Below are 23366 nucleotides of genomic sequence, written 5' to 3'. Positions count from 1 at the left end.
GTCAGTTTGTGTCACAGGAAGCTGAAGGATTGAGAGAACAAGGCAGTTGTTCTGATTCTTCAACGTTCCCCGATAACCACCTGCACTCAGGTAGGAACACTGGAAACATTTCTTTATAAAGTTCTGTTCCTGGTTCAGTATGTGCATGCTGAAATGAACATTTAGCAACAAACCGCATTTAAAAAACGTATGTGACGTTACTTTTGACCAGATTTACAGCAATTCTTGTGAAATATAATGTCAATGTTAAATCAAAACCTACATGTTAAATGTTACATTTAGATATAAATCTAAAATCTGAATCTAAATGCAATGGATTAAAACCCTGTCTAGGGTGTATCTACACCTAACGCCCATTGAGAGCTGGAAATGGGCACCAGCAGACCCCCGCGACCCTGAGAGAAGGAGCAATTGGGTCAGAAAAGGGATAGATGGATGGATACATCTAAATGTTGAATCTAAATCTAAATGTTAAATATTGAATCTAAATCTGAATGTTAAATCTAAATGTTACATTTAAATGTGTGTTTGTGTGTGCGTGCATGCTTGCGAGCATTCGTGAGTGTGTGTGTGTGTGTGTGTGTGTGTGTGTGTGTGTGTGTGTGTGTGTGTGTGTGTGTGTGTGTGTGTGTGTGTGTGTGTGTGTGTGTGTGTGTGTGTGTGTGTGTGTGTGTGTGTGTGTGTGTGTGTGTGTGTGTGTGTGTGTGTGTGTCTGGCTTCTGGGTGGGTGCTAGTCGAGAATGTGATGACTCATCATTGCTGTGTGTGTGTTCTTTTTCTTAGTAGAAGCAGGACTTCCTGGTGTAGGCTTCTGCTCTCAGACACACAGATCTCCTCGAAGGAGGCAGACGTACGTGGAACAGGATCACGATCAGGATCCCTGGATTCTCCTTGCTCAGACTTCTCTGAGCCCCCCCCAAGGCTTCTGACACTATGAACCCACAGGAGAACTCACTCCTCAATGACAACTCAGTACATTTATGTGATGCTTCAGGTCCAAAGAAGGGGCCCCCAGTGGCCCCCAAGCCTGCTTGGTTCCTCCAGAGTCTGAGGAGGATCCAGGATGAGCAGAATCAGAGGAGACAGAGGAAGAGTGAGGAGCAGCTTAGTGGGATCAGGTCTCGTCTGTCCATCAAACAGAAGATCTCGTCCTTTGAGAGTTTCTCCTCCAGTTCTGATAGAGAGCAGCAGATAGAGCAGCACAGAAAGCAGCAGAATGAGCAGCACAGAAAGCAGCAGATAGAGCAGCACATAGAGCAGCAGAATGAGCAGCACAGAAAGCAGCAGAATGAGCAGCACAGAAAGCAGCAGATAGAGCAGCACATAGAGCAGCACAGAGAGCAGCAGATAGAGCAGCACAGAGAGCAGCACATAGAGCAGCACAGAGAGCAGCACATAGAGCAGCACAGAGAGCAGCACATAGAGCAGCACAGAGAGCAGCAAAGGAAGGAGATACATCAGGAGATGAAGAAAAGTCAGCATTTATCTGGTACTGATGGATTGCTCCCATCAGCTTCAACCAATCACAGCTCATTCCCATTAGCCTCAGCTCCTTCCACGGATGCCATCACCCCTCTCCCTCCTATAGCGGAGAACCTAGACCTCATCAGGACCTCATCATCTCCTGTCCTGTCCAATCGTAGTGAAGGAAGTGATCAATGGGGCGGGACAGAAGGGAGACAGGAGCAGAGACAAGAGAAATTAGCCAGGGCCAATGGGAACAAAGCTCCTCCCACACAGGGAAAGCCCCTGGAGTCCGATGGGCTAGAGACCATCATTACCATCAGTAACCAGGTAAGAATATCTATAATAAATTATGATGATGTTCTGATAGAAGAAGAGTTAATATCAACATTAAGCTTTGAATGATCACGATTCAAATTTTTGCCCAATAATAAATCAAAATATAGCCGCAAGTGGCAATAAACAACCCTCGCCTTCACCGCGCTGCCTTCACTGCGCCGCTTTCCCACAACGCTTTTTTTGGGCCGCCTTTGCCGCACCCCTTTGCCATGCCGCTTTGCCACGCCACCTTCGCCGCACTGCCTTCACCAAATTGCACCGCCTTTAGCAATCTGCAGCCTTCGATGCGCCCGCTTTGATGCGCTGCCAACGATGGTCTGCCTCAAATTAAGACAAAGACATAATAAAACAGTTCATTTTATACTATCAATGCATTATTATTGATTTGTTTAGACAGAAATGTACTATTGAGATGTGAACTTAGACATATTTATGATTTTTGTCTTTGTACTAACACAGCTCGGTGCTTGTGTTAGCTCAGGTTCATCATCTTCATTTTCATCTCGCTCCGCTGGGTCCGACTCTGGCTCGAACATTTAAGGCTGGATGGACAAGTCTTCCGTTGCTGACATTTTGTAAATAACGTGTGAATAAACATTTTCTGCGCTGCTAGATAATCGTATCTCTTCTATCAAAATACAAAAATGGCCGAACAGGGTGGAGTTGAACCGAGTGTCACCTCTACAACCTGGAGAGGGGGCGGGGTATGAAGTGTCTCATTTGCATTTAAAGAGGCCACACCAAAACAAGTTGCTCTTGCATTGCAGTTCTGCTTTATATAGACCACAACTGTATGATTTATATGTAAAAAGGAAGGATTTAAAAGCATGATATGTCTCCTTTAAATTCTCTTCAATCTGTAGGGGGCACTAACGCGCCAATGTCCGTTTGCCACGTTGAGCTGGTTTCGGGACAGGAGCTAAACAAGTGATTCACATTTGACGCAAATCGGAGTTTGTATGTGCAAATGGGAGCATTTTCTAAAAATGTAATATGTCATTTTTGCCCAAAATTCACGGCTCCACCCTGCAAACATCGTAAAAGTAATCAAAAATCTATGGATAGGTTTAGGTGTCCCACTTCTCTAGATGATCTCCTGCGATTCTGAACCCCATCAATGAAACGCCCTAGGAAAAATGCGTTAAAATACAATATATATATCATAAATCTAATATCAACGACATCAGTAAAATATACAAAAATGTATATTTTGTTAAAGTTGTGAATAGGCATACTGTTATTAACCTATACAATGCCAGATACAAAGACATTTACATTTGAACCACTAAAACTTATCTTGGCAAGCACTAACAGAAGACAGACAGACACAAATACAAGGTTGACAAAAGGAAATATCTAGTAGTGTAAAAAAAAAAGTACAAATTAAGTTACGTGAGATCAACACAAATAACAATATTAAACAAATTCAAGGGGCTGTAAACACAATGAAACTTAAGGGAGACTTCTGTTTATGTCTTTATTTAATTAAAATTCAATTCAACTTTTTTTATAAAAGCCAACAAAAAGAAAAAGTCACATCAATAGTGCTCATAACAAAATACAAAATTAAGAAAAAACAACAACAATTCCACATAAACAAACATCAACTACAATGGGGAGAAAAAACTCCCTTTTAGAATAGAAGCTTTTATTGTCATTGTACACATGTACAACATTAAGGTGCTCTCCAAGAATGACATAAAACACACACTTAATAAAATACTGGAAAACGAAAGACGTATAAATATAAAATACTAAAAATCAGAGAAAGGTCAGAGAGGATGGCTCTGATGGTGGCCCAAGAGAGCTCCTCCTGGATTTGAACACCTAGGAACCTGAAGGACAATACTTTCTCCACCAGGTCACCATAGATGATGAGAGGAGCGTAGTCTACCGGGTTCCTCCTGAAGGTGATAAACCTCTGCTAAATAGGACCAATCATGCCATCCTTTTTAATGGACACACAAATACAACAATAAATCAAACTACAGATTTTTATACTTCCCAGGGTAAACTGTGAAACCGTTAATATAAATACGCACTCGATTACGACTGTTCTTACGATCTAATGGTATCAAATTTAACCCTTTCTACTAAATTCAATGTCATGACAAATAATAGAAAGCTTGGCCTTATAAAAAAATGCTTTGTGCTAATGTAATTATTGTATTTTACATTGACAGATCATCTGAGGAAACTAATAGATAGATAGATAGATAGATAGAATAGATAGAATAGATAGATAGAATAGATAGATTGATAGATCGATAGTTTTATTGATCCACCGTCATGGCAGCTCACATCAGATAAAGTGCAGTAAAAAAGACAAAAGAAGGCAACACACATAAAAGCCCCCAAAAACACCTGAAAACTAGTGCAATGAAGATAAATAAGCAATAAAATAACAGAAGCTATATATAAAATGAAATATAATTAGAAAAACATAAATATAAAAAATAATATAAAAGGTATAAAAGATACAGAATTTACATATTTAGTACAATGCAACAGATTTTTCGATCAATTTTATCGATCTATTCACGTAAAAAATTCTTAACCTATCATGTTCTCAGAAATGCAGTGGATCCGACGATAGAAGAAGCGTAGCTTCTTGGCATTCGCATAGGCTCTGCCCTTTCCCTTGTAGTGTGGCCACTACGAGAGCAAGAGGCCCTTTGCCAGCTCGTGGCGCTCGGGCCTAAAAAGAAAGAAAGAATAATATTCTATTCCAATAACATGGCATGCCTACGACATTACAAGGGTCCCTGGTCATTGACGGGCACATGGCGTTCGCATAGGCTCCGCCCCTTTCCACATAGTGTGGCCACTACGAGAGCAAGAGGCCCTTCGCCAGCTCGTGGCGCTCGGGCTTAATGAACTAAAGTGTTTGTCACCAACGTCATCAAACTACGGTTCAGTCAGGATCACTTTAGTCAAATTGTTTTGTTTAGTATGCATTTTAGATTTGGCGGTAAGGCTCTGTCCTGGGACCTCTCTTCCCTTTGAGCAGCTGAGTGGAAAGCCTGAAGCTAAGGGAGCTCCCACTCGCTCTTCCATGAGCTACATGGAGAGGCTTTAGCAGAGAGAGCGGTCAGCAGGATCTTATGGAACAGAAGCTCAGACATTAGATGGCTACAGGAGACACTGTTTAATTAGACGAGGAGGAGCTGGGGTGGGGGTTGGCAGTTTGCGGGGCGTTTGTGGACAAAGCATGCGGAAGTAGGCGTGTTGTTGTGGTTTAAATACAGCACCGTGACTAACTCTAACCAATGGGAAGCATAGAACATGATCAGCGAGATGATTAACTGAATTTAGGGGATGGATGCTGTCAGCTGATGGGGCTGGGCTAGCTTGACTTCCGTGAACTAACACGATCAACCATCAATCTCAAATCAGTCCAACATCAGTCCATGTAAACACCCACAGGCTGCATTTAATACATTTACAAATGTTTATTTCATTTTATTATTATTATTATCATTACTATTATTATTTACCACCTTCGTTTTTGTTGCAGGTGTCAAAGACTTTGATGCACTTCCTACCCACTTGCTGTCATCCAGACCTTCATCCTCCCTCCGTGGATGACTCTTCATCAGCTGAGCTTCCGGATGTGGACTCCTCCCACAGAGGGTTCTCCTTCAGGTCAGACAATACTTTATTATTATTCTCATTCTCTGAAACAGAGAAGTGAGATAATCATCTATGACTGAGAAACACTTCCTGTTCCTGAGTGAAATGTCAGAGTAGATATCCTGATGTTGGATGTGTCGCACACAGTCTGGCTGCACTGAGGAACGAGGATGAAGGATCTTCATCATCTCCAGACCTTTCCATCCTCTCAGCTCTTCCTTCACACTGCTTACAGACGATGAGGCAGGAAGTCCACCATCTGAACCAGGACACGCTGAAGGTAAAACACATCAAACCGTTATTTACAACTGAAAACATACAGAATTGATCTGGGAGTGAGTTTGGGGGAAATGTTCATCGGGATCACATTTGTGATGTTGTAAATGGTGTAATGTAAAGGTAGCAGTAGCTAGCTTAATGTTTCATGTTAGCTGTGCTGTAGGAGCAGCATAGCAGCTAATGTTTGTTAAATATGGGGTTGAATGATGAAGGTCTTTGTTACAAGGCAAAGGGGTTGTGTCATGGCAAGCTTAGGACAAAAACACTGGGATCAATTAAAGTTCCAAAAATCAGTCGATTTATTTTCTGTTTTCAGTCCAAAACAGCATTTGTTCTTCGAACAACAGGAAAAAGAGGAGAATCTTCCAAAAACAAATGATCTAATTATCCAAGTGTTCAGCTCAGACCTGCTCAAACATCTCCACTCCAGGTGTGCAGCAAGAGCCATTTTGACTTTCTTTCCCTCTCACCTTCACTTCCTGCTCAGTCTTATAGGCCTGAGGCTCCTCCTCCTCAATCTCTGCCTCTCTTTTTTTAACCAAAACTGAACCCTTTATAATTACAATAAAACAAGAAATTAACAAATTATATTAAACACATGTTTTCCTCTTGCAGAACAAATTAAATACATGTTTGACTTCTATATGTAAATGATATAATCTTTTTTTTTTTTTTTTTTGTGAGGGAGCTTTTGCTTCCTAACAGTCTTTTAGTGGTAACGGAGTGGAGTGGACAACATGAAAGTTAGTAATAGCCAATGCACACTGAGCTACAACTCAATGGTTCCTGTTCTAATACCTAATGTCCTTCATTGGCTTTTTAAACATTCTCATCAAAAATATAACAATATGTTAAAAAGTATCAGACCTGGACATATTTTTTCCCAAATGTGTCCCTAATGAAATTGTCGCCCTCACAAGAGAATATTTAAGTCAATGATGATTCTTTCCTTACAATCTTTATACTATCTGTTCCGGTGGTGCACGTTGGACGCTCTGATAGCATGTTTTCGCATCATGTTCCAGTCACACATCTTTACTTTGGTATCAGATGAAAGATAATCCTTTGATGTTTCACTATTAGTGTAGTGAGTCCTGTTATTGTGGCATACAGGTCAAAGCATAATGCACTCATGTCAGATTCTCTAGCTTTCGGTCTGTAGGAAGAATAAATATAGTCTGTAACATCCCGTTTCACACAGTAAAGGACTTTAGGTTTTGATAATGTTCTGTAGGTAAAAAGTTAGAGATGTGTGTTTGTGTCCCAGATGCTGAAGGACGTCCATGTAGTGATTTTTCAGAAGGAGGAAGGAGTCGGGCTGGGCTTCAGCGTCGCTGGAGGCTGTGACCTGGAGAACAAAGATCTTACAGTAGGATCATGATTATATCATGGATTCTACATGCACACGTCCACCAACACATGAGGCTGATCTCATTATCACACTCAGACATTCTGTGTCATGCTGCATGCTAACATTCACACAGTGGGTCATTACATGTCTAGGAACATTCAGGGGCAGATTCACTAAAGTTTTAGGGGTATTAAAACGTCACTCCACGCGCTAATAAACCATACAAACCCTAGGGAATCAGGAGTGCACGGCTGCTGCACGTTGCAATGCGCCCTCAATCCATTTAGCGCATTTACCTCTAATGAATGTATAGTAGGCGGAGCTCACAAGGCGAGCAAAAAAATGGGGGGAGGACATGCAAAGAAATGAATGCAGTGGCGCAATGCAGGTCATCAAATCTGAAACTGTTTGCGATGATTGTCTTAGCACAGGAAAATAGTATGACTGACAAGCAGGTGCAAACGCACAGAGATCCGCAGCAGGAAATGTTTACACAAAACACAGCGGAGATGTAAAAAAGGCTCCAGTTCACCTTTCTAGTATAAGAAAATAATAGTGTGTGTGAGGAAGAGAAAAAGCTGGATGCCTGAAGCTCGTGTGGAGTCTGGTACGTGTGTGTCCTCTGCGGTGCAGCGCAAGAGGATGCTGTGCGTGGACCTCCATGAATGTCGCTTCAAACCCACAGCTCCAGTGAGCTTCTGTGTCTTTATCTCCATGTTTTGACCGTCAATAAATTCTCATGTTGCGTTGATGGCCAGAAACAGCTGATCAGATGTGTAATTTAAGCAGTGATGGCGCAATGTTCACATATGAGAGTGTGCGTTACACAGCGCTGCTCAGACCTGCTGGATGATGGTCAGTAGATCATCATCAAATGGTACAGAGTGATTGACAAACTGTGTTGCTGCATTAACTCAGATCAATGGGACTGTTTCTGTCCAAATCTGCCTATTTTTCATGGACTGATCAGAGCAAAGTTACAGGACCCAATAGAGCATCCACATTAATAAATTAGGGGGAAAATATTAGGTTTTAAAGTTGTTTACATTTTTTCTACATTATTAAATGTTTGTGCAGCAGACAGAAGTCCATCTGTCTCCAATGTTACTTCCTCAAATGTCATTGTGTGCTTCTGTGCGCTTCACTTCTCCGCAATGAACGAGCAGTCTCCACCACTTCTTAATTCCTCGCAGCAGGTGAGGAAACTTCGTCACCAAAGGAATTAGGGACGCACCTGGTTTACCACCCTTTATTTCAGATCTTAGTGAATCCGCCCCTCAATGTTTTACCAATTGTTGCATGATTATTCAGTAGTCACACTGTAAATCTTTAGTTTGATTGGATGAATACTTTTTGAGATATGGACAATTTAGTGAGGGGGGTATATGTTCTTACTTTTCTTCCATGTTCAGCTTCCAATATCTCAGGAATATACACCACATAGGAAACTGAAATTTGGTAAAACAATACAGCTCCACCTACTCGCTTACAATATACTAAAAGATATGCTATATATCCTATGTGGTGGACATGCCAGCTCCTAAAAATTGTAAAAAGTTTGTGTGTGTTTGGGTCTGGAACATGTTTGTGCCTTCAGTTTTTTTTATTTGACTTCATTTTTATTGTAGACCCTAACCTTGGGTTATTTCACCACTTGAGAATATTGAAAATATTTTATGAAAAACTTTGTATGTCTAATCTATCTATAAAAGAAAGGAACGTCTGTGTGAGTGTGTGTCTGTGTGTGGAGCAAATGTCTCCCCGACGCGGTGTGAGTTCGACCTGAAACGGGTTCCAAATACCCCAAGTGTGTGCATCTGTTATTTTGGAGTAATTTGGTGAAGCAAAACGGTCAAAACGTTAATTTTAAGATTAAGGCTTCTTCGGTAAGAGCGCGGTATTGAGCGCGCAACTTCCGGTTCCGGGTTCATGACGTCACCGTGTCACGGTTTGTTAGGGTTAAAAAAAAAAAAAAAGATCGATATTAAAAACAAGCTGCTGCTAGTTAGCTCTGCCTTGGCTACTGCCTAGAATTAGTTTAACTGCCCCTGTTGGTGTTAGCAGCTGGCGTTGTTGCCTGCAAAGCACTAATTCTGTCTCCAGGCTTCTGTGTTTCAAAATGAGCACGAAGGCTAAAGCAAAGAAGAAGTCTTCTGTTCGCCCCTGTTCTCAGGGGTGCGGCTTCTCCTTGCACAATAAGGTCCAGCTTGAAGCATGTCCCGTCTGGGCATAGTCCACGCCAGGAGAGAGTTGACGCAGCCCGAGTCCTGTGCATTTTGTAACCAGCTTCGGTATTCAACCCTGGAAAGGCGGGTCACTTTTGTGAAGAAGGTTCTGGGAAAAGCTGCGGTCGCACGGCACAACCCTTTCCTATCCGAGTCTAGGGACCCGACTTTGCCTGAGTCTGATGATGAGGAGCCTGTGGTCGAAGTCCCTGCTACTAGCTGGGCCGACCACTTGGAGTACGTGCACAGGTTGGCCGAGGTCAAGCCGGAGTTCTCCGGGGGCTCTAACCTGCCTCTGATAGGGTAGACGCTGACCATGAGGACGATGACGTTCTGGACCTCGGTCTGGACGTTCATGGTTTGTCGGAGGATGAACTAGATGCATATCTTTCTACTCTCTGCGCCCCCGTACGGCTGAGAGACTGGAAGTGGAGTGGCCCTCTCCTCCCCCGGTTCAAAAACCGTCACAGTTTACGGGATTTTTCCTCCCTGCCTATGTTCCCTGATTTTATTTCAGAGTTAAAATTAACATGGAACAAACCAAACCGGCTATTAACAGTATCTAGATTTAGATGGAGCGCCTGTGGAGCCTTCTCTGGCTGCGTATCTGGCGCCCTCTTATAACCATGGCGTGAGCGGCCCCACATCGCTTCCCTCAAAGCAATGTAGATTGTCCTCCTCGCAGCTGGATACATTCTACAGAGTGCAGGCAGGCACCGCTGCACTGAGCTCTGTCACCATGCCGCAGACCTATCAGGCTATGCGGCTGGCTGAGCTCAGTTTGCTGCTTCCCCCCAACAGCTCTCTGGCTCCTCTCCTTAATGAGGTGAGGATCGCCACGAATTATATTCTCCGGGTGCCCAGCTGTGCAGTGCTCTCCCTCGGCAGAGGAATGACGTCTACAATGGTGTCACAGAGACACATGTGGCTGACTGTGTCTTATGTACCGGAGAGAGACCGGGCCGTTTATTTGGACGAGCTGGTGTCTCTTGAGTTTGTTCGGGCAATCAATTCAGGTGCGTTTTGAGTTGGGAAGGAAGCAAGCTGATGCCCTGCGCAGCATCATTCCCAGGCATGACGTTAAACTTAATCAACCTGCAGGTGCCTGCAGGCCTGCAGTGCCACCTCCCCAACCGTACAAGAGGGCTACACCTCTGGACAACCGGAGAAGGTGCAGCCTCTTGCGCCTCAGGCTCCACATCATGCTCCACACCACTCAGCTTGGAGCAAAGAGCACGTTCAACCACTGCCTCGCTCAATTTTAATTGGGATGCAAAATGTGTTTCCAGTTGGTCATACAGCTTTTGGGCATGATGGCATCTATGATTGCTGTAGTGCCGCTCGGGCTGTTAAAGATGCATGCTTTTCAGTGCTGGTCTCGCTCACACCGGCTGTGTCCATAGCGTCACCTCCAGCAGATGTTGATAATAACTCCGTCTTGTATTAAAAAAGAGAAAGAAAACAAGAGAAAATGACCCTCCACTGTTGGAGGGAACTCGCGTTACTAAGCCAGGGCTCCCCGGTGGGGAGGGTGTGTTTTCGCTGATGGGGTGGGGGGGCTCTGTGCGATGGAGCAGCAATGAGAGGACTCTGGACCTCAGTACAGAGCAGGCTTCACATAAATTATTTAGAGCTGCTGACAGCCTTCTTGGCCCTGAAGTATTTTCGCTCTGTGCTAGCAGACCAACATGTTCTGATAAGTCAGACAACACTACAGTGGTCTCCCGCATAAACAGGCAGGGGGTGACATGATCCCTTTCCCTGCTAAAACTGTCTCACTTATTGTTGATGTGGTGCAATGTTTATTTTCTGTCTCTGAGAGCCACTCACGGCCTGCGAAATCATGGTATGCCGAGATAATCAATCTGCTGGCCGCGGAGCCGTGGCAGCCTCCACTACGCGGGGACCTTCTCTTGCAGGCGAGTGGAGAAGTGGTTCATCCATGCCCAGAATTGTGGCAGCTACATGCCTACTTGTTGAAAGGTCAAATTTAATGGCTCAGGATCTGGACTGAAATGTACTCCCATTTCAGTGTTCAATTATGGAGGTTTTGATTTTTCTTCAGTAATTGTTGGATAAAGGTCTGACTTTTTCCACTATTAAATTTCATTTGGCAGCTATATCTGCCTGCTATGTTGGTTTCAATGGAGTGATGCTGGGTGCGCATCCACTGACCATGCGTTTTTAAAGGGAGTTCGCCGGCTGAGGCCTGTGGTGAAATCCATCATCCCCTCATGGGATTTGACTGTAGTGCTGGATGTTCTCTGTGGCCCCCTTTTGAGCCTATGGAGTCATAGGCTAGGTGAGTGAGCGACCTTCATGCTTTGTCAGTGCATCCTTCTTGTACCAAGTTCACTTCAGATGGTTCCAAGGTCACATTACGCCCGAATATGGCGTATGTGCCTAAGGTCATCCCTTCATCTCATAGCTCCATGATTTTTGAGCGAATGAGTTTTTGCCCTCCTCCTTTTGCATCGAGGAGCAAAGGAGGTTACATTCCTTATGTCTGTGAGTACGCGTTTGTGTGACCAGCTGTTTGTGTGTTTTGCTAATCCTAAGGGTAAACCCTTGTCTGAACAGCGGCTTTCTCACTGCATTGTGGCCCGGGCCTACAACAGCAGGAGTCTTCAGTTACCTCAGGGTGTGAGAGCACATTTGACCAAGGGCATATGCAGTGTTGTGCTAGTTACTGAAAAAAAGTAACTAGTTACCGTTACTAGTTACTTCATTCACAAAGTAACTCAGTTACTATTTTGATTACTTAACCAAAAAGTAATGCGTTACTGGAAAAAGTAACTTTTGAGTTACTTAGAATTAAAGAGTGTATTATTTATTTTGGGTCATTTGTGTCCATACAGCTTCATATTAGTGCTGTAATAATATAATAATCCACTTTTGATCAACTGCTATAAAACAACCATATAATGATGTGCATATAAAGCACAAAACAGCTGCTCCAAAATTAAAACTGTAATTTTTCAGCCTTAGCACAGTAATGTAAAGTAAGCTGTGCATATTCCAGATGCACATTCTGCTGTTAAAAATGCTTATAAAAATAAATGTGGAAAAACTAATTCACAGCATTTTTCTCAGCTACACAGTGCTAAACATATCAGGCTAATGAGCTGCTGTTAGCAGTGACTCAGCAGCAGCGACAGGCTGCTTATTTACAACAACATACCGTGCAATAGTTTGGCTGACCTGTTCCTGGATAACAGTCACAGTCCGTTAAAATCCAGCCGCAGCGTTAGCTTAGCTTCACTGATGCATCTTTTGGAGACAAAAATAAAGCACGTATTTCCACTCTGAGAAGCTCGTCCTGCTCTCGCATTGACTCGCCATGATTGGCGCACGTGATGTAAACAGAAACACACTGACAATGCTTCTTCTTCTTCTGTTTTACCGTGTTTGGCACGGCGTACCGCAAAAAAATGTAGCGCCACTGTGAACAGGAAGTACACTGCAGCTAGCAAAGTAACGGACAAACGCACCACATTGTAACGGTAACGGCGTTATTTCTTTAGAAAAACATTGCGTTACAGTACTAGTTACTGTGAAAAGTGATGTTGGGGCAATAACGCGTTACTTGTAACCGCCCAACACTCGGCATATGTACATCGTGGGCTTTGTTTCGGGGGTATCTTTGAGTGACATCTGTTGTGCCACCAGTTGGTCTTCACCACACACTTTTGTTCGGTTTTATTGTCTGCCCCGCTACACAGCTGGGCTTGGTGAAGAGCGGCTATTGAACTGAAGGATGACTGTGATGACAAGGTCTTTATGAGGCAGGCGGAGCCTCACTTACGTAATCACAGATCATCTGCCTTAAAAGGCGTGATTAGTGGGTTCTTCAGTAGGCCAAGCAGGGGCGTGATATCATATTCTACATGTGTTGTACCTCTTGTTCCTCTCCTTTAGGGAACAGAAGTTATAGACATAACATTTCGTTTTAGCATATGCCTCAGCTCATTGTAATTTGATCAGCTTTGAGTTGTATACAGTCCATAGACTGTCACATATATGCTTTGGTTTTTGGGTGACACGCACTGGAAATCTGAAACACATACTTTTTTTTGTTTTACCATTTTCATTGGCCCATATCTGCATGTGGGAATATAAGAAAAAAAAATAGTATAAAGTTTACTCTTTCTTGGAATGTAAAACAATTTTTCTTGATATGACTTCTTCATTTTTATTTTGGATCCTAATTTTGGGTTATTTCACCACTCGAGAATACTGAAAATCCTTTCCATGAGGCCATTGTAACTTGGCTCTGCATCTGTATTATTATACCAAATTTCAGTTTCCGAGCTAGTGTAGTTCCTGAGATATCGGAAGCTGAAAATCAAAGAAAAATAAGGACAAGTGAAAATTGACACATTCCCCTTTCACTAAATTGTCCACATTCATCCTATCAAACTAAAATTTTACAGTGTGACTATTGAATAATCACGTAAAAATGTCGGAATTTTTGACACCAACGTGTGTGGGATGTCGTTAAAACGTGTTGAAATGTCATGGAATGACCCCAGTGAGTCTTTGCGCTGTCACTCTTCAGGTCCACAAAGTGTTTCCTGGGGGCGTGGCTGCTGTGGGAGGAGTCATTGAGAAAGGAGACGTGGTCCTGTCAATTAACGGGGAGACTCTGTATGGCGTCACACACTCTGCTGCCACCGCCGCTGTGCGACACGTCCGAAACCTGACGCTGGTCGTGGTCGTCGTCTGTAAGACGAGTGAGACGGAGAGAAGAGGAGAGAGAGGGAGGGATGAGAGGAAGGCTGAAGGTGAAACTCTACAGATTCTGACATCTTTGCTGATAACACTCACACAAGATGACACACACACACACACACACACCATTCTTCATCATCAAATGTCTGAGGGTGGAAAAAATAATCAATAACCATAAAATTATCACAATAGTTCTTACATTACCAAAAATTCACATTTTTTTTAACTGTAATCCAAACCTAATTTCAGTTACTCTCCTCACAGTGTAAAATGTACTGTAAGGCGTTAATCATTCAGCAGGTAATTGATGTTATCAGCAAGAATCAGCAATAATCAAAAATTATTTTGTGTTCAAATCAAATTAGTTAGATTAACCAGCCCTACAAGCGACTTAAAGACTTATAAATATAGCTAATTGTACACAAAACCACTACACACACTCACACACACGCACACACACTCACACACACATACACACACACACACACACGCACACACACACGCACACACACACACACACACACACACGCACACGCACACGCACGCACACGCACACACACACACAGATCTCCAGCTGCGTCAATTAATCTTTTTTACTGGATTACCCCAAGAGTCATAAAAAAACCTACAGTTTATCCAGAAAGAAGAGAGTTGAACATTTAAAAAAATAGATCTCTTTCAATATTTTTTTCAAGCTCCTGCATACATTACAAGCCTTCTCTGGTTTTATGTCCCTAACAGATCCCTAATAGATCCCTAACAGATTCCTAATAGATTCATAACAGATCCCTAACAGATTCTTAATAACATTGAAGTTATATTTTTTCAAGAAAGAAATATCACAAATTTCACAAATTTTGCTGTAAATTTGTCAAAAATAACATAACGTGGTTTGTTGCTAAATGTTGCTGTTTATTTTATCGTGTGCAACTTTACAATTGACGCCCCAAAACTGGGGCGACATGTTCATTGTATGAAAGGTTCTATAGAAATAAAAAAAAGTAGAGTTGAGTTCATTTGTCCAGAAGAAATCATCTTGTTAACCAGCGAGAGTGTGCGTGTGTGTGTGTGTGTGTGTGTGTGTGTGTGTGTGCGCGTGTGTGTGTGTCTGTAGAGGCTGTAGAGGCTGTGGTCCATGTGGTGGAGCTGGAGAAGATGGGGGGGAGTGTGGGCTTCACTCTGGATGGAGGGAAAGGTTCGATCCATGGAGACCGACCGTTGGTCATCAACAGAATCTTTCGAGGTGAAGGTGGAACATCTCTGAGATGATCTGCTTACTGTGTCAGAAAACATCAGCTGATGTTTGTTTCAGGTGGAGCAGCAGAGCAGAAGGGTCTGCAGTGTGGAAATGAGCTGCTGATGATCCAGGACATCAGCGTGGTGGAGATGAGTCGCTTTGAGGCCTGGAACCTGATCAAAGCTTTACCCGAAGGACCAGTGACGGCCATGGTCAGGAGAACCAGGGTGGAATAACAGAACAGAACATCTCACCACGGAACCATTAAGAACAGCTCTAAAGGCGTGTTGTGGTCAGGAGCAGACCCAAGATGGACTAACCATGGACCATCATCATCTAACCTGAGCAGAAAATCTCAGCACGGCTCAGTGGCTGCTCACTTTAGCTTTGTTTGAAGATCCGTCATCATTTAGAGCAGCTATGAAGGTGTGCTGTGGTCACTGACACTATGCATTCATCAGCTGTTCATATGAAAGAAACTAAAGCACATGGACACAGATCAAACATCTGGATAGATCCAACACACGCAGAGTTCATATTAAACACGTCATGTTTCTATAAATCTGTATGATTGTTACTCCCTGAGGTCTGAGGTGATCTTCAGCATCACTAACACTGTCACAGGTTCTGGTTCTGTTCCCACTCACTCTGTGTCCACCACATGTTCAATCAGCTGATTTATAGTTGATTAGTTCATCACATGGAGCACTTCTGATTTTCTGTGCAAAGATTTCCTCTCTGAAGGAATCTGTAAATACTCACATTGATTCATCACGTGTTCATCCTAAAGAAAATCCTGAGATGAGGGAAACTCTGAGAGATCTTCCACAAATGTTTCCTAAAATCTTTTAAATGTCCTCATTAGTAGATCTATGTTTTACAAAACACATTATTATTATTATATTCATTTTTTTGTCTTTTAAAAATAAACTACTTTATACTTTTAGAGCCGTTGTTACGCAATCTTGAAATCACAATATTGATGATGTCACACAGTACTGTAAACATTCCACTGTTTTCTATTGGAGTGAAGCATTCAGCCTGATTTTTAGATCATTTAGCAGCTTTTTAGGTTATTTAGCATCTTTTTCAGCACAATGACAACTTGTGCTGCTGTTGATTGATCTAAATAATCAGGAAAAGTTAAAGATGTCAAAATTAACCTCTTGTTTACAGAAAGAGGATAAAAGCAGTAAAATCTAAGACAGCAGTGGGCGACAGTTCCAACTCCGAGGTTTGGTAGTAGTGTGATGGTTAGAAATGGTTTAAGATATTTTAACCTGTTGCAATAAATACAGTCAGTTACAGACGTGTTAAGTTTATGTGAAAACTATTGTAAGATGTGGAGGCAGTAAGTAGGAGACACCAGCAGGGGAAGCAATCGAACTGAGTAATGTACAATAACGTGCGTCCGCTTTCTCCTCAGTCAATACACAGACTGAACTGAGGAACGCATCGTGTCTGATATTTATGACTCAAATATAGGGATGTAACGATTCACTCAACTCCCGATACGATTCCATTCACGATACTAAGTTAATGTATGATCTCTCACGATTAATTTTACAAAATGGGACTGTAGACAAATGATGACGATAATTTTTTTGGGGAAAAAAATTAGAAAATACTGTACTATTTTCCTTCATATTTCATTGTCAAAAGAATCCCTTGTCAATGATGTCAATTCGATGAGGTAAGTGCTTGTGTCAATACATCCAATGTGTCAGAGCATCCAATAAAACATTAATGTAAATGTAATTCATTACTTTCCAACCCTGGGTAGTAGACAATAAAGTAGAGAAGAAGAGCTCTCCTAAAGGACCTTGGCTGCGTCCGAAGAGTCCCTCCTATCCAGTGACGTGCCGTGAGCACTAGGGTTGGGTAGGCAGGGCGTTCCAAATCGAGACCACCAATGTCAACACCAATGACAATTTCATATGTTTCTGCTGACAAGTGTTAATTCAGTTCAATTCAACTTTATTTGGGGTGTGGCCTCCTCCTGCCTTACAGCGGTTAGGAACTAGCGATGTTTAGCGATTTGGGCTATGAAAAGCACAAAATGCTGACACTTTCAAACTTATAGGTATTGTAAATTGAAAATTAAATAATTTATAATTAAAACAAATAATCAAAATATCAATTCACCCTTAGGTAGGCACCTTGCCTACCCTGACTGCGCGTCACTGCTCCTATCTCCTTTCCTATCCACTTTTTCATAACCCTGTGATTGACGTAGTGATGCCTGCAAAGAATGCTGCTTCCTTCCATCCTGTGTTCTAATGTCCACTCCATGGAGGAAAAACTGGGCTACCTGTAGCTGGATTTAAATGCAAGACGGGAGACGAGGGCGGCTGTGTTTGCTTATACACAGATAACAACTGGTGGAACAACGGTGAGCTAGTCACCTGTCACTGCTCTCCTGATGTAGAACTACTGACTATAAAATGCAGACATTGTTCTTCCCTGATCTGTTATAACTTTTGGCAGTCTATAAAACTCCACGTTTTTCACGGTCTGGCTGATTAGTACAGCCAAAAACACGCTGTACTAACACGCTGTTCACCATTTTCTCTCAAAATTTGGGTTTTGCTCGTTTGTGTGCTGTTTGTAAACTGGCTGCTTAACTCCAAAATGGTGACTTCCGGGTTGATGAAAACTCTCTATGGGAGGCGAAGCATTCAGGATCATTTAGCAGCTTTTTCAGTCAAAATGACAACTTGTGCTGCTTTGGGTTGCTCTAAAAATCAGTAAAAGTTAAAAAAGTCAATGTAAACCTCTTTTGTTTACCGAATATTGATAAACAAAATCCGTGAGCCAAAAAAATCTGTGACCACAGGGGGTGACAGCTCCATCACTGCAGTTTCATAGACACCATGAAGAAAAGCTTCGTGCATGTAAATACAGACAACCAGGATCCAGTGCTCATTAATGCCGACCCACGTTGAATCTGTCTGCTGCAAAGACCTGTTGTTCTCGTCAGAAATGGTTGAAGGTATGGTTTGAGTCCGTATTTTTTGCTCTTCTTCTCTTCTTCATGGTGTCTATGAAACAGCATGTGTGGGCCAGTTTTAAAATGACATGGAATGACACCCTTTGTGCATTTCTATTATCATATTCTTTATTCTTCTGTCATTTTCTGTGGTTTTGGTACATGCAACCATTATTAAATGTGCAGCAAGAAGTCATCACTAGGCACTGTATTGTGTTTCAATCAGGAGGACGGCGACTGTGTGCTTTTGAGAGCAGCTTTATTTTTGTTAACATTACCCACAATTCCCCGGGAGACCGGACTCCCGCTTACGTCACACTGTCGACGCACACACCTACAAATATGCAGGTCACAGTGGTATGTAACATTTACCCCCCCCCTTAAAACATCTGAACAATGGTCATGAGCTAAGACCCCCCCCCTTTAGTGCACAAACTAACATCAAGGCCAAACGGCCAACCTGGCTAGATAAACCGGGTAGACTGCCGGTTTACCCGCATAGCCCGGTGGATTATTCTGCCACCTCACAGGCTATACACTATGCTGGTGCATTAAAAGTCAGTAAAATAGTCATCGAGGTACAAGGGCCTCTGGCGAGCTCGGACCGGACGGGGTCCAACCCGCAGGGGTTCAGCCCGCACATCTGGTACAGCCTGGGTCTCCGCCAGTACATCTGGAAGGTCCCAGACCCCACTGGTGCAGCGTGGATGAGCTGCGGCTTGCTGATCCGCCACAGACGGTTGCTTCACCCGCCGGAGGCGGCTGACATGCCAGCGTGAACCATCGGTAACGCGGAAGGTGGCTGGCCCCAGTTGTGCTGTGATCTGTGTTGGTGCAGACCAGAAAGAGAGCAGCTTGTGCGATCGAGTGGGTCGCCGGACTCGGACCCAGTCTGATACTGTGAGTGTAGGCGGTTTCACACGGTGTCTCCTGTCAAACCACCGCTTCATTGTACGTTGCTGCTGATCCACTCTGTCGCCTGGGGAGGGTGTTGCTGTTGAAGTAACTCTCACCGGAGGGCGCAGTCGGTCCAACGGAAGTTGTAATTCACGCCCTAGCATCAGTAGGGCTGGAGAGTTGCCAGTGGTAGTGTGGGGTGTTGCTCTGTAGTGCAGTAGGGTGCTCTGCAGTGATGTTGAGAACGACAGGCCATCTGCCATGTGTGCTCTGAGCCCGTTCTTAAGGGTCTGATTAAACCTCTCCACGCCTCCGTTGGCCTGCGGGTGGTAAAAGGCAGTCTTAATGTGCTTTATCCCCCTCCCCTCTGTAAAAGCCACAAAGTCAGCCGAAACAAACTGAGGCCCGTTATCAGTGGTGATGGCGTCAGGGACACCCCAGCGAGCGAACAAAGAGGAGAGGAAACCGATGACCACTGTAGTGGTGACAGACCCGGCAGGCAGCACCTCCGGCCATTTGGAGTGGAGATCGTAAGCTACCAGGAGGAAGCGCTGATGCTGAGGGGTGCCATGAAGTTCACCACAAATGTCCACCTGTATGTGGGTCCAGGGAGCCCGAGGCCACGGCACGGGCTGCAAGGGTGGGGGCGGGGGAGAGCCGGTCTTACCACTGGTGAGGCAGGCTGTACAGTTTCTGACCAGGTCCTCGATGTCGCGGTCAATGCCCGGCCACCAGACCAGGCCCCTGCAGCGTTGTTTGACCCTCACGACGCCCAGATGGCCGTCGTGGACCATGGCCAGGACCCGTTCTCTCAAAGTGCTCGGGACCACTGTGCATAGCCCTCTCGCCACGCAGACGTCATTCCAGCAGGAGAGGTCCCCTCTGACCCGGTGAAAGGGCGCTAGTTCCTCAGGAACCCTGGCAGGCCAGCCGTTACGAATGAAAGTGCAGAGCTGGGTGAGAACAGGGTCCTGTGCAGAGGCCGACTGAAGGTCTTTCAGTGAAACAGCTGCCTCGAGGGGCGTGTGAAGCAAGTGGATCAGTTCCGGTTCTGAGGAATCCTGGCTGGTGTCTGGTGCAGAGGCAGGTGTGGCTCTGGAGAGGAGATCTGCTACCACATTCTCCCTGCCTGGGGTAAACTGTGTGGAGAAGTTGTATGCCTGCAGCCTCTCAGACCACCGGTAAAGCCGCAGCGGTTTGTGGCCTGAACCTGTTGTGACTAGGAGGGCCGTGAGGGCCTGGTGGTCGGTCCGTAGTGTGAAATGTCGACCGTAGAGGTACATGTGCCACCGCTCACATGCCCAGACGCAGGCTAGCGCCTCCCTTTCTCCCACAGAGTACTTCTGTTCCGTTGGAGTAAGCGCTCTAGAAGCGAACGCCACTGGACGCTCAGTCCCTTGGTGAGATTGAGACAGGACCGCACCTACCGCAGTGTTGGATGCATCGCAGGTCACGAACGTCGGGCTGTCGAGGTCAAAGTGGGCCAGAACAGGTGAAGAGGTCAGTTGTGACTTAAGCCGGCGGACTGCAGCTGAGCACGCAGGAGACCAGATCCAGGGTGCATCCTGCTTCAGGAGAGCACGCAGCGGCGCAGTAGTGTCTGAGTAGAGGGGAAGGAAACGTAAGTAAAACGCAGTCATCCCCAGAAACGATGATAGTTGCGCCGGGCAGGAGGGTTCAGGCAGACGCAGGATAGCATCGACATTTGAGTGCAGCGGACTTAGCCCCTCAGCGGTCAAGCGGAACCCCACAAACTCAATAGCCTGAGCGGCGAAGATGCACTTCTCCCCATTCCGTGTGAGGTTGTGACCGGCGAGCACATCCAGCACCCTGGAAAGGCGGTCGTCATGCAGGGCGGATGTTGCTCCGTGCACCACAATATCGTCCAGGTACACAACCACCCCAGGAATACCTGCGAAGATGGTGGCCATGATTTTCTGGAAGCAGCTGGGAGCGGAGCTGAGTCCAAAGGGCATCCGCGTGTAGCGAAAGACCCCCATGTGGGTCACAAAGGCGGTGAGGTTGCGGCTGCCAGGGTGTAGGGGAACCTGCAGGTAGCCCTGGCGAAGGTCAAGCTTCGAGAAGACTGTTGAGCCATGAAACTGTGCAGAGAGCTCCTCCACTGTGGGCAGTGGGTATCTGTCCGGGACCACCGCTTTGTTTACCTGTCTGAGGTCGACACAGGGGCGGAGGCCGCCTGTCTTTTTCTTTGCCACCACCAGGTTGGAGATCCAGGGCGATGCATCGACTCGTTCGATGATGCCAGCATCCAGCAGTGTCTGTAGCTCGCCAGTGACATCATCACGCAAAGTGAGGGGCAGCCTGCGCAGAGGTTGGATGACAGTCTTCACAGCTGGGTCTATGAGCGGTTGGTGGTTGAAGGCGGTGAGGCAGCCCAGCCCAGTGAAAAGCGACGGCCAGCGCAGCTGCCATGGCGTGGTCACGGTCAGGATAGCAGCACCCAGATTGTCAGTGATGGCGAAACCCAGGGCGCAGAACAGGTCAAAACCGAGGAGGTTGGCACCATGCCGAGACACCTGGAACGTAAATGCTGGGAGGGTCCTAGATCCATAACGAACAGAAAAGGTAGCAGTGCCCAACATGTTAATTTTAGTGTGTCCATAGCCGTACAGCTCCTCTGCTCCTGCTTTGATAGTGTGTCTGGGAAAGAGTCGCCGAACCGTGGACTCACTGAGAAGAGACCTGGAGGCAGCCGTGTCCAGTAGCAGCGGTAAACACACGTTATCCAGCTCCACCGTGCACCAGGTGAAAGGTCTGTTGTTGGCACCCACCGAGTGAATGGTGGTCGGGCTTGATGGGCGGGATGAGTGGCGCTGGGTTCTTGTGGGAGCGGGTGCTGAGCGGCACACCTTAGCAAAGTGATTGAGCCTACCGCAGCGTTGACATCTCTGTCCCGTAGCTGGGCAAACCGGTGCCCTTGTGGCGTGGGAATACGAGCCACAGTTCCCGCATGGCCGGCGTGCTGAGGCACCCTGACGTCCCGCGACGTTAACCTCGAGCTCGGTGTGAGGAAAAGCGGGGCCGGGAGCCTGGTCTGCCGGTGTCACAGTCTGAGCTAGCGGAGTGGAGAGAGAAGGAGGTGGACCTGTAGCCGTTAGCCGCGATGCTAGCAGAGCAGCCGACTCAAGCTGAAACGCCATTTCCACTGCCTTAGACAGAGTTGTGTCGTCCGGGGACAAAAGCAGTCTCTCACGCAGTTTGTGATCAGCTGCGTGTTCGGCTAACTGATCCCGAATAAACTCGTCCTCTAGGTGTTCAAATTTGCAAACGCTAGCCAAGCATCGGAGGTCCGTGACGTACTGATGGACGGACTCACCGGGCCTCTGTCGGCGCTGTCTGAAGATGATTCGCCGGACGATGACGCTCTGTGGAGCAGCGAAATGTCCGGTCAGTAAGGCAACACAGTCCCGATACTTATCCGCGGGGCCGAGCGTGCGGAAAATACGTTGTCCCTCGTTTCCCAGGCTGTGGATGAGCAGAGCCTTTAGCCTAGCATCGCTAGCATCAACGATACCGGCGGCGGCGATGAACGTCTCAAAGGACTCAAACCAGCGGGGCCACGGGATCGGCGGCTCGCCCGGCAAAGCGAGGAACGGAGAGACAGGTGAGACGGGAAAAAACTCCATCCTTGTCGCCAATATTGTGTTTCAATCAGGAGGACGGCGACTGTGTGCTTTTGAGAGCAGCTTTATTTTTGTTAACATTACCCACAATTCCCCGGGAGACCGGACTCCCGCTTACGTCACACTGTCGACGCACACACCTACAAATATGCAGGTCACAGTGGTATGTAACACACTGGAAGTTTAACAATATGTATTGGATTTGTTGAGTCATGGATACACGAGTGAAAATAAAAATCTCTTTAAAAGCAGGGTTGAGAAGAACAGAAAATAAGAAAAGAATCAAAGGCATAAGGACATTGAGCGAGGCAGAATTACACATAATGACAGGATACAAATTCAGATTTATTTAGTTTTTTTTAATTTAATGCAGTCTTCTCAACACCTGAGAAAACTCATAGCTAACAGTCACAGTGAGCTGCTGCTACACACATACATACATTCGTAAATTTAACCCAGAATTATCTTTCTGGTAAGACTTTTTAGAATTAAAAAGATTTATATTTATTTCCTCCCCACCGTAGCTGATGCATGTTCATGTGGATTTGTTGTTTTTTTCTTAAGAATTATATATTTT

At 45.1% G+C, this 23366-nt stretch overlaps 2 protein-coding genes across 3 annotated transcripts; one reads left to right on the top strand and one right to left on the bottom strand.

Moving 5' to 3' along the window:
- il16 (interleukin 16) lies at positions 1-16205 on the top strand. 2 transcript variants are annotated; one of them, XM_028443133.1, is made up of 8 exons: positions 1-90; positions 784-1794; positions 5321-5448; positions 5584-5716; positions 6983-7084; positions 13850-14075; positions 15137-15265; positions 15335-16205. In XM_028443133.1, the coding sequence occupies exons 2-8, from the start codon at positions 934-936 to the stop codon at positions 15493-15495; spliced, it is 1740 nt and encodes a 579-aa protein (XP_028298934.1). In that variant the 5' UTR covers positions 1-90; positions 784-933; the 3' UTR covers positions 15496-16205. The 2 variants fall into 2 exon arrangements, with proteins under 2 accessions (XP_028298934.1, XP_028298936.1); XM_028443135.1 differs by having other exon boundaries at positions 15-90; positions 787-1794.
- A 2296-nt stretch (positions 16206-18501) lies between these two features.
- LOC114457834 (uncharacterized) lies at positions 18502-22855 on the bottom strand. Its single transcript, XM_028439947.1, has 2 exons — positions 21598-22855; positions 18502-19947 (listed from the first exon to the last, which is right to left on the bottom strand). The coding sequence occupies exons 1-2, from the start codon at positions 22790-22792 to the stop codon at positions 18800-18802; spliced, it is 2343 nt and encodes a 780-aa protein (XP_028295748.1). The 5' UTR covers positions 22793-22855; the 3' UTR covers positions 18502-18799.
- Between the last annotated feature and the right edge of the window lie 511 nt (positions 22856-23366).

Source organism: Gouania willdenowi, chromosome 3 (assembly GCF_900634775.1).
Source record: "Gouania willdenowi chromosome 3, fGouWil2.1, whole genome shotgun sequence".
NCBI classification, from domain to species: domain Eukaryota; kingdom Metazoa; phylum Chordata; class Actinopteri; order Blenniiformes; family Gobiesocidae; genus Gouania; species Gouania willdenowi.
Note: the sequence above shows the minus strand (reverse complement) of the source record. Positions and strands in the feature narration are given on the sequence as shown.